This window comes from Nothobranchius furzeri, chromosome 6, assembly GCF_043380555.1.
Source record: "Nothobranchius furzeri strain GRZ-AD chromosome 6, NfurGRZ-RIMD1, whole genome shotgun sequence".
Lineage (NCBI taxonomy): Eukaryota > Metazoa > Chordata > Actinopteri > Cyprinodontiformes > Nothobranchiidae > Nothobranchius > Nothobranchius furzeri.
The window spans coordinates 33,146,410-33,163,264 of record NC_091746.1 but is presented as its reverse complement, the minus strand read 5'-3'; the positions used below and the strand labels follow the sequence as shown (position 1 = coordinate 33,163,264).

General features: G+C 40.9%; 2 protein-coding genes across 2 annotated transcripts in view; both read left to right on the top strand.

The window, feature by feature from the left end:
- Positions 1–2,309, top strand: part of rapgefl1 (Rap guanine nucleotide exchange factor (GEF)-like 1) — a 26,835-nt gene extending 24,526 nt beyond the window's left edge. Inside the window, exons 14-16 of the mRNA XM_015966935.3 lie at positions 1,430–1,494; positions 1,848–1,902; positions 1,983–2,309. Of these exons, the coding sequence (XP_015822421.3) occupies positions 1,430–1,494; positions 1,848–1,902; positions 1,983–2,107 (245 nt within the window). The 3' untranslated portion in view covers positions 2,108–2,309. The remainder of the gene's footprint in view (positions 1–1,429; positions 1,495–1,847; positions 1,903–1,982) is intronic.
- Positions 2,310–9,658: 7,349 nt separating this feature from the next.
- LOC107390306 (nucleoside diphosphate kinase B) lies at positions 9,659–12,368 on the top strand. The gene is made up of 5 exons (XM_054747211.2): positions 9,659–9,794; positions 11,066–11,196; positions 11,511–11,612; positions 11,825–11,937; positions 12,124–12,368. Exons 2-5 carry the CDS (start codon positions 11,080–11,082, stop codon positions 12,239–12,241), a joined length of 450 nt encoding a protein of 149 aa, XP_054603186.2. The 5' UTR covers positions 9,659–9,794; positions 11,066–11,079; the 3' UTR covers positions 12,242–12,368.
- Positions 12,369–16,855: the final 4,487 nt, after the last annotated feature.

Genomic DNA, 16,855 nt, shown 5'->3' with positions numbered 1-16,855 from the left:
ATAAATCATATTAATGTTCACCCAAACTATAAATTGATCTTATTTATTCAAGACATAATTGTAAAACTAAATAAAAATAAAACAATTAAGTACTACTACTACTAAACTTAATTTATATAGAATAGATTAGAATTCAACTTTATTATCATTGCACATGTACAGGTACAGGGCAACGAAATGCAGTTTGCATCCATCCAGAAGTGCTTTAGCCGTGATATAGATGTATTACAATATATATTAGCAATAATATAGATGTGTAAGCATATTACAGAAATGCATCTACGTATGTTATACATTGTATGAAGTATGTTATGAATATTCTATGACTATAAGTACGTACAGGCTGTAGTTAATACAAGCAGTCCATGAGTTTAACGTGGGTCATATGTCAGGAGGCAGAGTTCAGGAGTCTGACAGCTGTTGGGAAGAAACTGTTCCGGTACCTGGTGGTCTTAGTCCGGAGGCTCCTGTAGTGCCTCCCAGAGGGCAGCAGGGTGATCAGTGCATGCGATGGGTGACTGTGGTCTCTGATGATTTTCCCTGCCCTTTTCAGACGCCGCTTCCTGTAGATGTCCTTTATGGCAGGAAGTGGTGCTCCGGCGATGCGCTGGGCAGTTTTCCCAACCCTCTGCAATGCCTTCCGGTCCGAGGCAGAGCAGTTCCCATACCAGACTGTTATACAGTTGGTCAGGATGCTCTCGATGGTGCAGCGATAGAATATAGCGCCTTCACATGGCCCAAGGACCAAACAAAGAGCTGCACAACTGAAATGAACATAAAGAAATAAAAACATATAAAACCATTTCAAAACCTACAAAAACATGTAGATAAAATCTATGTGAAAGTAAAGAAATAATCAGAATTAAATAAAACATGTTTCTGCTGCTCACCATTTAAAAACATTTTTTATCTCCATGTTTTTTGTGAACACAGGAACAGGTGAATAAAAAAATACTATTTAAAATAACATTTTAAATAGTATTTTAAATAACTGACGTGTTTTTCTGAAATGTTTGTGTTTGTAAAATTTAGATTAAATGTTTTGGATACATACTGTTTATTTATTTATTTATTTATTTATTTTAATAAAACGAATAAAGAAGCACTACAATACACCGCCACAGGCTAAACTCTCCCAGAGTTACCACAAGGACCTATTTGGTGTGCCACCCCAGAAATTTCTTTGGCCCCATCTGGCCACCCCTATCAAAGTTTTCTGAAGGCACCCCTGTCAGAAACACATGATAATATCACTGTTAATGTTTTTATTTTCTCTTTCCCTGGATGGGTCCACCCTTACCCTTGGACCTGACCAAATAACTACAGCTCTGAGTTCAGCTGCTGGCTTTCTTCTAGTTTGAGTAAACTTGGTTCTGATCCAGACCCAGAGTGGCTTCTTTAATCATGGTGCTGCTGTTTCTCCCTCCAGATCTGACCTTCCTCCATGAGAGCTGTAAGACGTTTCACGGTGAACTTGTGAACTTTGAGAAAATGGTGAGTTGGTTTATGACCTGGGAACAGACTCGGATACTGGATCTCATCTCTGGTCTCTTCCACCAGATTCACCTTCCTGTTTAGAAGTTATTTCATTGCATCGGTTTTCTGCTCTTTGTTTCTTCATCTGAACCAAAAGATGACAGACTGATTTTGTATATCAGCTGAAAGAAATGAATCATCATGGAGCTGGGGACACGGACGTGTGTGTGTCATAAAAATACTCATTATAGTATTATTATTGCGAGTAACTACTTGCTGAGTATTAGCTGTGGTCACAGAGGGAGGAATGAGATGGGTGGGAAGTGAAGGCTGATCGGGGCAGACTAACAAACATGTTTGTTCTTCTACAGCATAAAGTCGCTGAGATGGTAAGAACCATTAGACGATACAGGAGCTCCCAGCTAGGTATGCACACACGCACACACACACACACACACGCGCGCACACTCCGTCAGCTCTAACTATTTAATTTTGTTTCCTGGTAGCCATAGATATTGAAACGTCCCCTTCCCACCTCCAGACAAAGGCCTATGTTCGACAGTTACAGGTCATCGACAACCAGAACCTCCTGTTTGACATGTCCTGCAAGCTAGAGCCCAAAGACATGTAGATGGACGGATGGTGGGATGAGGAGGGTCAAAGGTCCAGATCTGCACATCATCCCTTTCTTCTGTCTGACACTTCTGGACAAGAGCAGAAAATTACTACTTCTTCTCACACTAAGACAACAAGAACTGAAAGATTCAAGCTGAACCTAAAACTCTTTATTTCTGTTTGTTCTAAGTAACGTTCCGAGCTCTCCTCATCTGCTGAAGCTGGTTCATCTTCACCAGCTGCTACTTTGCAATCTGGAGCATTCTGGTTTGATCTGGTCTGATCTGGTCCAACAAGACCAGATCTAGCAGATCATATCTAGACAATGACTGGACTGATGGACGACCTAGCCGAGATCGATTAATTCTCCACTCTCACCAGTATGTGGCAGCAGCTGTCACCCACCCTGCCCATGAACGTTTACAGGAAGTGAAATCTAACAGGTTCCGGTTTCTGACTGATTCACTGAAATCTCAACAAATAGCGTGACAGTCCTAGCCTGTTTCAGATGGAAGCTGTGTATCAGGATCTGATCTCTGAGCACGTCAGCCACGTGCCAGCCTCTGAAGCTAGTGTGTCTGGTTTTCCAGATTTGTGCTGCTTTATAGATCCGTTTGCTAACAGAACCAGTCTCTAACAGACTGTTTCAGGCAGAAGCAGCTGAACCGATCGGATCATTGCTCTGAGGTCTGAAGCTTGCTGCAGGTCTCAGTCGGGCTGGTTTGAAACCACTGCAGTTATAGAAGAACCAGCAGCAGAAATCTGTCGGCGTGAGCTTCGGCGAAGGGGAAGAAAATCACTTTTCCTCCGAAGTGGATCCAACCAACTGTTCTGTAAATGCTTAACCCAGGAGCAAAGAGCCATCGATTCCTTTCTGCATTTCACCTGATGGTGATCCTTTCCAGAACCTGCTGCTGAGACGGACCTCTCTTCAAGTCGACTCTGTAGTTTAACCTTTGACCTTGTGTGAAGGTCAGAGGGACAGACCAGTCCTGGTGGAAGGGCTGTTAGCTGACCTCTAATCTGTGGTTCGTAACTGCTGCCATATTCCACACTTCAGGAACTTCACCTGTACCTCACCTTCTTCTGTGATTCAGTGGCGATGCGTTCACGTACCCAACTCGCTGTTGGTGGTCATCTCACTGTGTTCAGACTCGTGATTGGATGGATGAGAGTATGTAGATGCTGGTTTTCTACCCACCCACCTCAGCTGAAAGACACTTCTGTCTTTGAATTTCCAGACAGTGATGATTGACCTTAAACGTCTCACGGTGTTGGACGATCCAGCGAGATGACTCTTTCAGCCTCTTAAAAGACCAAACTGTGTATTTTCATGTGTTGACACTGAAGCAAACGCCTGAAAATAAAACAGGTGTGGTCTTTTAAGAGAGTCTCAGAATGGTCAGTGATGATAGGTCCACTGATCAGCCAATCACAGAGCCTTTGAGGTCTAACTGCTGTCACACCTGAATGGATAAACCGGTTCACTCCTCCCAAAGCTGGCCTCTCATTGGTCGGTTCAGGGCTCTGAGTGGTCCATGGCAATAACAGGCGACAGGAAGTGAAGCGGTTTTTTTTTTTTTGACTTTTCAATTAAGCACTTTTTGCCAAACCTCAGGGCTCAAAGACACAGAGAGGTTTTGTTTACTCCTCCTTCTGGATTTCTTTAGAGTTCAGTTCAGTCCAGTTGTGTTCCGATTGGTTGTTCCTGTGTTCTTACAGCTGATCGCACTTCAGCCATATTTACTCTAATTATAGAAATCTAGAAAGTTGTTGTTCTTTTATGCTGTGATCACCACCAGGGCTGAGGCCAATCTGATCAAATCAATCAACACAATAAGAATACGATCCGCCATTCCATTTTAAAGGGACTTCAGTACTGGAAAAAGGTGGATTTCATACTGATTGAGGGTGATTGACAGGTGTATCCAGGCAGAACCAGTGTGTCATGGGGAAGAGCTCAGCTGATCTACATTCCCAATCAACTGGTCTCCCCTGAAAACATAAATGAGTTTGCCCTGCTGGGTGGCTGCTGTCAGAGATAGGGATAGATAGAGACAGGGTGAGGAGCTCAGATATCTGGGAGGGACTTGGAGTAGAGCCACAGCTGCTCCATGTTGAGGGGAACCAGCTGAGGTGATTCAGGCATGCTACTGGGAGGAGACTCTGGGTCAACCCAGGACATGCCGGGATTAAATCTCTGCTAGTCTGGGAACACCAGTGGGTGGCTGGGGAGAAGACGGTCTGGATCTCCTTCCTACCCAATGACCCAGATAAGCAGAAGATGATCAAGATGAGCTAAATGTGAAGAAATAGATTAACTGCATTGCTCAATTAGTTTGTTATTGTAAAAACAAGTTTTGTAAAATTTCGAGTCGACACAATTAAATGTACTAACTTCGAGAAAAATTCCTCTGATCAGATTTTCTCAGGTGTCCTCAGCTCTGGTGGTCATGAGAGCTTCTCCATCTGTACCATAACATCCTTTCTGTAGACGCGCCATGAGGTTGTTCCTGTTCAGAAACCTCTCACAGTTCAAAAAGACCCAAAACGGTCCAGTACCCAGAACATTGAGTTACTGCTGAAGAACATTTTGAACTGATGTTGGACGATTCTGGACAGGACAGAAACAGTTTGATGAGACCTTTGATCCAACATGGAGTCCAGAGTCAAGAGCACCAAGAAAACAAAGTGGACCCTGCTGAGTTTCCAGGATTTAGGATCCAAACATGAGGATGAGAACCTGAAACAAACCAACTGATTCAAGGTTACCTTACATGATTTATTAGAACTCCTGTTAGACTTTAAACAGGACAATTAAATCTAGTGGCCTCAACATCAGATCAGAACCTAATCAGGTTTGAATTTGGATTTGAAGAACTTTTTCAGGACTCTGGTCCATGCCGAAGGTCTCATTAAGGATTGCGGTCTTGTTGGGTGCAGAAACCCAGTGAAGATGGATCATCATCAGCTGGCTCTCTCAGGCCCTCTTCCTGGGTGTTAGATGTTTCATGATGGATCCCAGATCAGTTCTGTCCAGAAGCTGGGGCTTTGAGTAACATGACCTCAAACAAAGCATTCTTTTTTCTTTTATCTGAACTGATCAGGTTCTGACCTCACAGCTTCTAGTTGGTAGAACAGTCCCAGCTTCTGCCGGGAACTCTGCTGGGATCCAAGACTACGATACGCAGGTGGCCTCCAGGGTTGAGACCTCCAGGTGTCGAGACCTCTCAGGTCCGGTTCCTCCCGGTCGGAGGCCATCTGCGGTGTGAGGAGAGTGTAAATACTAAAACCTGTAAATGCATACGGAGTCTCTATTTTAGGTATGAATGAGGAGCAGCGCTAACTCAAGGACTAAACTTTAATTTGGTGTTTTTAGCTTGTAAACGTTACAGAAGATTTAAGGAAATTATGAAAGAAATTATAAAAATGAAATTATGACTTTATGAATTGTACATAAATTGCTTCAGTTTGTTGTTTTCTTTTTAAATTTTGTTCCTGTTTACTTTTATTTGTGCAGAATCAATTGTTTACATTATTAAGTCTCTTTTTTTCTGTGAACAACCTGATTGGAGGAGAGGTCTGGCAGGTGGCGGGACCTCATAATCTGGTGTAAAAAGGAAACTGAAACATTAAGATTTGTTAAATTTTATTTTGTTTTAAATATAATGTTGTTCTCTGAGTAAATCAGGGAAATCAGTTATCAGAAAAAATGTTTACATGAAGCAAATAAATTATAAATTTAATACAAAGTTGTAAGATTTTACATTTTAAGGAATAAGCTGTGCTTTTAGAAAAATTAGTAATATTTAATAAACTATTCCAGAATCAGTATTCCAAAACATTTTAGCTGGTTTTTAAACATTTAGTTGAGATTTTCAAAGAAAAAAAAAGATTAGATGATGACATCCTACCCTAAGTTGTAAAACTGATAAGTTTGACAGAAAATAATTTACATATTATTTAGGATAATAGTCTAAATTTCTTACATTTTTTATGTTTTTTTTACTTGATGTAAAGAAAACATATCTGAAAGCAAAAAGAAAAAGTTGAAAAACTAGAATTATAAAATCAATGTTTATTTTCTAATAAATAAGAGTTCATTTTTGATAAAAACAAAAGCTACAATAAAATGTTAAATTTTACTTTTCAAATGTAGTTTCTTTTGTGAATATTATTATTGTAAAATATTATTTGTAACTTTTTAAGTTTTTGAACTTGTTTCTAAAAGTAATTTCACCTTATATAATAAATATGTATTATTTATTTTATTTTCCTGGAGCGAAAATAAGGTTATGTTTTCTGTCCGACTATGTTGTAACATTATTTTTAGGTGGTTATTTTTGTTTGTAAATAAAATTTGCTCATATTTGATTTGCTTTTAAAGTTATAACATTGTGAAATAATTATTGAAACGGTTTATTGAACTGTTTGGTTGTTTTGAGTCACTTATTGATGCATTTAACTGTTAATGAGCTGAAATCAGTCAACACTCCTTCTGCAGACGTCTGGTCCTTCGTCTCACAGCAAACACTGAAATAAAAATCATAGCTTCGAGTATTCATGTGTTTGTGGTGAAATGAGGTTCACTTTGATCAAAGAAAAAAAACAATAAAAAATAAACTTCTGGACGACACATTTTAATCAGTTCAGCTGTAAAACATTAACATGAAAGGGTTATTCCATCCTAAGTGAAATTCAGTCTGTTGCTATATTCCCCAGAGTTTAATATGTGGGGGAAAGCATTTTGTAACCAACCCAGTCATTCTTCTGATCTGGCAGTATACTCCGTTAGCTTTAGCTTAGCATAAAGAATGAAAGTGAATGGTAACAGCTAGCATTTCATATGAAAAAGTTAAGAAAATGGCTCAGTAATTATCCTAATTGTAGCAAGGTGGATAAACGAGGGCCCGGGCGGGATTCGATCCCCAGACTCCCAGGTGAGAGTCATACGCTCTAACCAGTCAGCCAAAGGGACATCCCCTTGGCCAAGTAGCCAGGGCACATGATCAAACGGGACATTGTGACAGGACACACACTGTCACATAATGTTTATTGGTGACCTTAGTAATCATATCAACTGCAAATTAAAATAATAAATTACCTTGGAGAATTTACAAGAGATGGTTGTTTTGACCTGGAACTGCATAATTACAAAGCACCGCTGTAAGCCATCTCTGCAAGACGCTACTGCAAAACGCAAGGACATGATGCAGCGGCCCAAAAACTCACGGTTTACTGTTGTTAGGGTGAAATGTCGTAAATGTTATAAAATAAACTCACATTGTCAGCCATCAAGCCATTGCACCCTTGCAGTTGTGGCTTACATTGGTTACCGTTCACTTACATTGTTTATGCTAAGCTAAAGCTAACTGAATATTGACAGATTATAAAAATGACTGGACTTATTACAAAATGCTTTTTCCCCACTTCTCTAACGCTGGGGAATATGGCAACCGGCTAAATTTCCATTTGGGGTGGAATAATTCTTTAAAGACTGAAAACAGTTAACACACTTTGGACCATAAGGATTACAAAAAAGATGAAAAAACAAGACTCGGGTTGTCTTTTTGTCCACAGGACAGTAAAGCTGGATCTGATGAACAGCTGAACAAAAACAAGAACTATTCAGCAGTTACATAAAGAAGAAGAACGTCTGCAACATGAAATGAGAGACGACAGCCCACAAATTCACAACTAAACACAGCATCAATAAATCCTACAAGATGAAATGAGCAAAAACAAACAATGTAAAGACACAAAAAGACAAACCTCTGAAAGTCTTTTTACCAACTAAATCAACCAACAACAACACAGAGATGGTAGAAACAAACAAAAACGGACAAGCAGGTGTGTTTTAATTGGATTTTAGATTGAGACGAGTTTATAATCCGTTTGGAAGAAAAGTGTTTGTGGGCATTAACATCACCCAGAAAACTGCAAAACCAGCACGCAAATACCATAAAGGAGCGTGTAGTCTGATGTAGATACAGGGTCAGGAGGTCAACAGTGTTTAGTCAGGGTGTGTGTCACACCCCCCATCCAGGCCTGCAGAGTGGACGGACAGTGATTACCCCCCACCCCCACAGAGATGGATGATTTCCATCCCCGAAAAGGAGATGGTTTATATTTAGTGTCAAATTTGAGGGAAGGATGAAGGTTCAGATCAAGAGCCACTGGTTTTGGTCAGCTCTATATTTACCTTGGGGGGGGGGGGGGGGGGGGGGCAGTCAGGTCCTGCTGAGGAAAGGAAAACTACCCGGGTCAGGGTCAGAGTTGGTGTTAGTGTTACAGTCTGTGCCAGAGTTGGATTTAGGCCAGAGTTATCAGCATCAGGGTCAAGGTCAAGGTCAAGGTTAGGGTTAAGATTGAAAGATGATCAAAGTCACTAAAATCAGGACAAACTTCATTAGCTTTGTATTAGAAATGGCATAAAGCCCTGTGTCAGAGCCAAAACCTACCAAAGGGACAAAAGTTCTGGATCTGTCTGTTTTATTCAGGATAAATCAGAGCTGCTGCATGTACACACCACCATAGTAACAAAGCAGAGCATCATGGCTGCACATGTAATGTTTACCAGCTCAGTGGCCTAGTGGTAGAGTGTCCACCCTGAGACTAGGAGATCAGGGTTCAATTCCTGGTCGGGTCACACCAAAGGCTTTGAAAAAAACACCAAAAAGGGCCCAATGCCTGTCTGCTTGACACTCAGCATTAAGGGGTTGGATTGGTTCCCGAGCGCTGCTGTGTCTGCAGCTCACCGCCCCCCCAGGGGATGGGTCAAATGCGGAGAACAAATTTCGCACACAAATCAGTGTGTGTGACAACTAATGGGACTTTAACTTTTTTTTAGATGTCCCTAACAAACTCGAGTTCAACCATCAGGAGAGTCACCTTCATCAGCTCCTCCAATAGGATTCCAGGTCATTCCTGAGAGTCATCTGCCAGCAGTACACACCCTATACACCTGTCCCAGGAGACATCCTGCTCATCTCGTCTCTACACATTACCTGGCCACCTAGCAAACTCATCTCATTATGGCCACTTGCAGTCAAAGGTCATGACCGGTGGTGGACTGGCCATCCGGCATATCTGGCATTGTCCCGGTGGGCCACTTACCATGATGTCTACCCAAAGTTAGCCTGTCCAGCGATTGTATTGCTGAAGACACCTGGAACTGATCATTCACAGAAGACTCTCATACAGATTTACAGCAGCTTTGGGTGCATTGCCTTGCTGGAAGGCAGTTTGGCCTGTTAGTGGGGAAGCCAGAATAAAACCATCAACCTTCTGACTTGCATGCAACAGCCCTTCCTCCTCAGCAATTGAAATAATATATAATATAATATAATATAATATAATATAATATAATATAATATAATATAATATAATATATAATATACGGTAATATAATATAATATAATATAAATATAGGACAAATATGCACAAATTACAGATCTGTCAGCAACTCAAACAGATATAACACACACCACACACACACGCACACACACACACGCACGCACGCACGCACGCACACACACACACACACACACACACACACACACACACACACACACACAGAATCTCCCCCACCCCATGTAACGAGGCCTTTAAATAGGGCCAGTCTTCGCCTCTTCGTCCTCTGTGTCGCATCCTAGCCGCCGGCAACTCATCTTCACAAGGTCTCCTCAAGCCCTAAGACCCAGGTAGACTCACACTTGTGCATGCACAGACATGCTCACACACACACACACACACACACACACACACACACACACACACACACACACACACACACACACACACACACACACACACACACACACACACACACACACACACACACTTGTGCATGCACACAAATACCTGCTTGTGCACACACATACAGGCTCTGAATCAGCTAGGCTTTTACCAAACATCAGTAGGAAGTTTTGAACCTGCAGAGGTTCTTCAGCTGCAGAGAAACCACAGTGAGGGCTGGTTGGTTCTGCAGCAGAATCAGCTGCTAGTTCAGGGTAACACATTTGTTTTACTAGGCTAGCAGATTTTTTAATTTAAGAAATCAGATTCTTCAAATATCAAACATTTCCCATGTATCAAAATATAAGCATGATTTTGAACAGTGCTGGGTTTTTGTAAGCATGTGGTTTGAAGGTTTTCTGGGATTTTTATGCAGAAAAGAAACACAAAGTTTTAGTCTGTTTAAGTTTTAGACACTTAAGTGCTGGTTTTAAATGTTGCGTGAGTTGATCATGGAGGAGCAGATCTGAAGGAACAGAAGAACAAGCTAGAATTCCTAAAAATAGTCCAGCATGAGGATACGTTAGAACAGTGGGTCATTTCAACCAGCTGCTGTCAGCTGTTATCAAATACCAACAGGTGGTAAAATTAGTTTAGAATGGAGACGGAGGACCAGATCAGATTTCTGATGAGGACTGAGTTTAGCTGACTGTTTAGATGTTTCAAAATAAAGCTAAGATGAAGGAATAGAACCAGACATGAAACCAGAACCAGATGAAACATTTGAATTCTGCAGAAACTTGAGAACAAAAACAAAACCTCAAAAATGTGACATGAAAAAGACCTAAAAACAGTAAAGATCAAATAAAACCAATAGGAAGAAACAAACCAGCATGTGTGTGTGTGTGTGTGTGTGTGTGTGTGTGTGTGTGTGTGTGTGTGTGTGTGTGTGTGCATGCATGCGTGTGTGTGTGTGTGTGTGTGTGTGTGCATGCATGCGTGCGTGTGTGTGTGTGTGTGTGTGTGGTGGGGGGGTCCTATCTTATGAAACAGCTTCTTTACGTGATCCGTTGGTGGGCGGAGCCTGAGCAGAAGGAGCTTAACAAATCAGATATTTTATCTACTGCTTAGCAAGTTCATTGATTTCCTTTTTCATTAAACTGATCAGTAGAATAAATGATGTCTTGATATTTTGGGTCAAAAGTCTGTTTGTTGATGAGTTCTGGTTTCTCTGAAGACTCCTCAGCAGAAATGGAGCGTACCTTCATTGCCGTGAAGCCCGATGGTGTACAGAGGGGACTCTGTGGTGAGATCATCAAGCGCTTCGAACAGAGGGGTTTCAAGCTCGTCGCTGCTAAATTTGTGCAGGTAATCACGAGGAACATCTGGTGGCTCTACTTCGTTCCTGTCTGCAGGAACCAGTCCAGCTGTGTGCTTTGGGGGTTGGAACTCCCACCTTGGTCCACGTTTCAGCTCTTTGATCTCAGGAGAAAGACACTTCTGGAACTTGTTGCACAAAATGGGAGGAGTCTGTATTTAGAATTCTGACTCTCCAGTCCACAGTAGACCCAAACACCTGAACCAGCTTCCTGGTTTCATAAATCCTTACAGAATAATTCCAGAATAGATCTGATCTAACATAAAACCCAATCTGACTGTCCTCTTTACCTGGTGTGCTTCAGGCCTCTGAGGACCACATGAAGAAGCACTACCTAGACCTGAAGGACATGCCATTCTATGCTGGTCTCTGCAAATACATGTCCTCTGGACCAGTCTTTGCCATGGTAAAACACACACACACACACACACGCACACACACACACAAACATTGTACTATGTATAAACTAAACTATTTCTATTCACAATATAATACCTGGAATAGAAACAGAAGCTAAACTTTGTGCTGACCTTTTGATGAAAAACACTAAGTTTCAGCTTTCTGTGTAAATATGAAAAACCACCATAACCATGAGTCTCGTGTGTGTGTGTGTTACAGGTCTGGGAGGGTCAGGGTATTGTGAAGCTGGCCAGGATGATGCTGGGTGAGACCAACCCTGCAGACTCCAAGCCCGGCAGCATCCGTGGAGACCTGTGCATCAACATTGGCAGGTGAGGAAATCACAACAACGTACTGAAATTGTAAAGAAATGTTCAGGGTTTCTTTAAAAGAATTCCCCCTAAAACGCTGTTTTCAAAAGAGAGCAAAAAATGTCATTAGTTAGATAAATATATAAATAAGTCAGTAAATGATCAGCCACTAGTGAGTCACTGGCCCTAACCTCTGCCCTCTTCTAGGAACATCATCCACGGCAGCGACACCCTGGATAACGCCAAGCTGGAGGTGGACCTGTGGTTCAAACCCGAGGAGTTTGTCAACTGGACCCCCAGCGCTCAGCCCTTCCTTTACGAGTAAACTTCATCTCACTGGAGCTCTGCAGACCCACTGACCTCACCCTCGCCACAGTAGACCCTCTGACTTGGTCGTCACCAAATATATCCGCAACATGTAGCACTGATCAATAAAGTCTTATGTTAACAAGTCTAAGTGTTTTTAATTAAAATAACTCAACAAAAACATTAATTCAGCTGCTGTTTCTGCTCTTCAGATTGGATTTCTTCAGGTCTAAAAAAAACTCTCTAGTCTTTAAGTAACAAGTTAATCAGAGACCTGAACCAGGACCTGAGAGGTGCTGAATCCTTCAGCAGACCATCGACTGTAGGACCAGTTTGATTTCGTAGATGATTTCATGACTCTGGTTTGCATTTTCTTCTTCCGGCTCTTGGCGGGTGCAGACGCTTTTTTCCTCCTCTCCTCCATATCTTATTCTCAAGGCCTTTGTCTGTCTGTGTGTGCTGGGTGCATGGCTGCTTCTGCATTTTTCTGGAAACTGAAATTCACTTAAATGGATCTCGTCAGCGGGTCTCTCAACGCGATTGATAAAATTTTTTCAACGATGAGAACGGGAGAAGGGCCTCCCAGATGTCCCGCCGGGACAGACCCGGTTGGGCACATCATGGACTCCTGGAAACAGTGGAACTTGATCTGTCGTTCTTAGCTGTCTGTGGAGGACTCTGAAGACGTGTGGATATTCGTGGTGTTGGTGTCAGGTTTCCTGCTCATTGGCCTTGGAGGCTACCTGGCTTACCGGAAAATTAATGAGCTGTCGAGGAATATTGGCCTGATCCCGGAGCTCAGAGATGGTTTGCACTGCGCTGTGAATTCACAGACTCAAATAATTGTCCAGATTAATCGTAAGCTTGGGACTTTGGCGGAGATTCATTCTTTGGCACAAAAGATGGATGCCATCAAGGAGAGAGTGGACGAATCAGCACGGATTGGGATCGATTAACGTCCATTAATGGGATTTTGAGAGGTTGAGGACCAACAAACTGTAAGACAGAGAGGAAATTATCTCTGTCTGGCCCCAAAACAATTTCTAATCGGAATCTGGTGTCCTTGAGCCTGCAAGCTCCAACAAACACCCCCCCCCCCTCTCAGAAGATATGTGGAATGTGCCGTTGCTATGGCAACTCAACTCTGTCTCCTTTACCAGCCTGGGCGGGACTGCAGGAAGGCCGCTGAAGCATCCAGGGTCACTGCAACCCTCCAACCCTCAATGCTTCCCCCCCCCCCCCCCCCCCCCCCATCCACACTGAGGTGACATGTGCTGTTTCATCGTGGCTGCAGGAACTGAAGTGGGGATAGTCCCAACCCACCACCCCACCTAGTGGACTCTTATGTTGTGTGTTCTGAAGTCTGTTGCATATCTGTCTGAGGTGTTTTTTGCAGAGCAAAGCTGCCCTCCTGGTGGGAGGGGAACTCTGAAGTGCCTTTTTTCCCTCCACCTGAACCAATCCTCATGTAACCCTCTGATCTCTCTATTAAGGTAGCGCGACTCAGGGTTGCAAATGACCACACATTCTTGTCATGTGTCTTGTCCATGTATGTCTGATCTCTGAATTGTGTGTACTGAAACTCTAATTTCCCTCTTGGATTAATAAAGTGTCTTTGATTTGATTTGATTGATTTAAGAGATAAAGGTGTGAACATACAGCAGTCAAAGAACTCGGTGTGAAACAGGTCATTATCAGGCTGTGAAAACAGAAAAATAAAAACGTAGAGAGATTCCAACAACATTAAGAATGTACAGTTTGGTACATCCTGAGAGAGAAGGGAAGCACCAGTGAACTCAGGCAAAAGGCCTGAATGTCCACAGTGGTAGATGATCACAGAATCACTTCACTTTACAACAAAACATTCTTAAGCAGGTGCATGAATGAATATCCAAGTCTACAATAAATACAGCAAGAATGAAATACACTGCAGGATGTAAGCCACTTAAGAACAGAAAGGTTGGAATAAAATCCACAAAAAAATAAACAACTAAAAGTTCTCATTTATGTGCAATGTTTTGTTCCACCCACTGATGAAAGCTTTAAGTCTGCTCTTCCACATCTCACTTTCACTGTGGTACATATGTACAGAACTGAAAATAAAAATATATACATTTCTGGTCCTAACTGTACATATCATATAAGTGGTGCTCATCACTAGTAAGTTTTAACACCAGAGAAGAACTAGAAGGTTCCAGGCCCAGTAAGTCATCACCATGAATAAAGTCTATAAGCCTACATCTGGTCTACTGTCTTTGGTAAACCTGAACACGCACAAGCCAACTACCAGACCAGCTGTTTCACATGTGAATGTTGTGATGTCATGTAAAGGTGGTTCTGGTTTCAGAGCCAGATTCAGTTTTGAATTGTATGAAAGGGAAAACAGACCCTATCCAAATGTAACGCTAAATATTTGAACTTCTGGTGAATTAAACCTCTGCAACATCAGAGGGGTTCTGCCAAGTCTCATAGGCAGTTTGGTTCTGGTTTCATTCTGAGCTCCACAGCTGTGTCTGGCCCTTTCACTGCTGCTGTTTTTAGAATGCAGATGGTAAATCAACCCATTTCTGGCTGAAAGTTTCCCTCTTCAGCAGCTGATCCCACACCAGGTAAACACATCAGGGTCTGATCCAAATGGGTCTGCTTTCCTTTTACAGGCCTGGGAACAGGACACAGGGTCCTGCTGACTCAGGTTCAGGAACCTTAAATCCAGAACGACTTAAAATCCCAGCTGAAAGAATTTTATCCCAAAACAACTCAAATTCTTCATTCTGAAACCCCAGAATTCACCTTTGTTCACATCTTTGGACCAAGTTTACTAAAGTAAGAAGTCCAGGAATAGGTCCGGACCTAAGTGATCCAAGATCCTTCAACATAAATAAATAAATTAATTAAAGAAAATAATAATAATATAATATAAATAAATAAATAAAAAAGAAAGGAAGGAATGGTACAATTTTTCTTTTACCTCGAACAACATTTTCTGTTAAAAAAACACACAAATAAACAAAAACATTTTCTTTTAAATATAAGTTTTATTGCATACAACGAGTCAATGTAAATGTCCCCCCCCCCCCCCCCCACACACACACACAATCAAGCCGCCGATAATTGCACAAAGTATAAAAAACGTATTACATGAGTTCATCTTCTCCTGGGATTGGTTGAACATCCCCACGACTAACAGCTTTTCCACAAACATTCAGTCACATTAATAGAAACAGGATTTATTTCACTGAGAAGTGCACATTTAAACTGTAACACTGAGAAAACACAAGACAAAAGTTAATCTGATCTGAAACAGTCAAACATCCAGAGGATTATTATGGCATCAAGTGGGGAAACAGCTGGAGCTCTTCATAAAGAGATCCAGCCGAATAAATAAACTCCTGATAAAATAAAACGATCTTCATTCTGTTAATCTGTTTAACAGCAGCTGCTGTTTGTAGCTAAATATGAGTTCATTTGTTTAGAAAAATGTAAAATAAATATTTTTAATAGAATCTTACATGTTTTCAATTGATCCGTTTTAATTAATTAAAAAACAGAACAACAGAGAATAGGTCAGATATGACCTGGTTCTGAGCTGAAATCACAAAGCAGTTCTGGTACAATTAATGCTGCTGTTAATGACAAAAATCACCTTTAATTTCAGATCGTTGAATTCCAAAAACCTATAATCTGGGATTACGAAATGTCTGAAAAACTTAATCTTAGATTGAAGCAAAGAAACTCCTGTCAGATTATTAAACTTCTTGAAGTCCCCGAAGGGCTCTTTATAAAACACGCAAACCACAAAAATGTCCTTCACACAGCAAACCGATAGATACAAAATATAAAGCACGACAACGATGCACGACTCAGAAACTCTAAACCAAACTCCTAAAATGTTTATGTTTATTTATTTTTTCTAAACAAAATAAAGAGAACACATCTGTCTTCAACACCACATGTTCACTAAGGTCACAGTTTGTAAAAAGATGTCTCCTCTGTCAGCACCATGATTCCCAAACGGGATTACGGGTTAGACTAGTGCTTCCCGGTGAGGTCCTGATCACCACAGAGAAATGTATTTTTAGTTTTTCACTTTCAGAAAGTAAAACAGCAAATCAGACCAATGTGTCAGTGATGTTTTTCACCTTAGAAACAACAAATTCTGACAAAACTTTTATTACACCATAAAAAAAGGAATATAAAATGTATGAAATTATTTAGGTTCAAAACAGAAAATATAATTATTTTAAATGTTTCAGTAATTCATTGTCAAAGTAAACATTTAATCTCTTTTCCTAAAAACTGCTTGGCAGAAATGTTTTAACCTTTTAAGAAAGGTTTTTCTGATTCAGATTTCATTTCAATATAAGAATAAAAACATTACATTTATCTAACAATATTATTTCATTTAATTTAATAGTTTTTAATCTTATTTTCCATTTACTGTTTTTTGTTTAGTCAATAAAACTTTGAATCATTAAATATTTTTAGAATTATTTTAAATAATTTGACATTGTTTTACGTTCTTGTTTAGTTTTGTTAGTTTTATTTTCTAGATGCTGATTTTGACAAAAGAACAATTTGTTTCGACAACTCAGTTCATATTTTAAACAAACAAATGACAAAAACACACTGATAC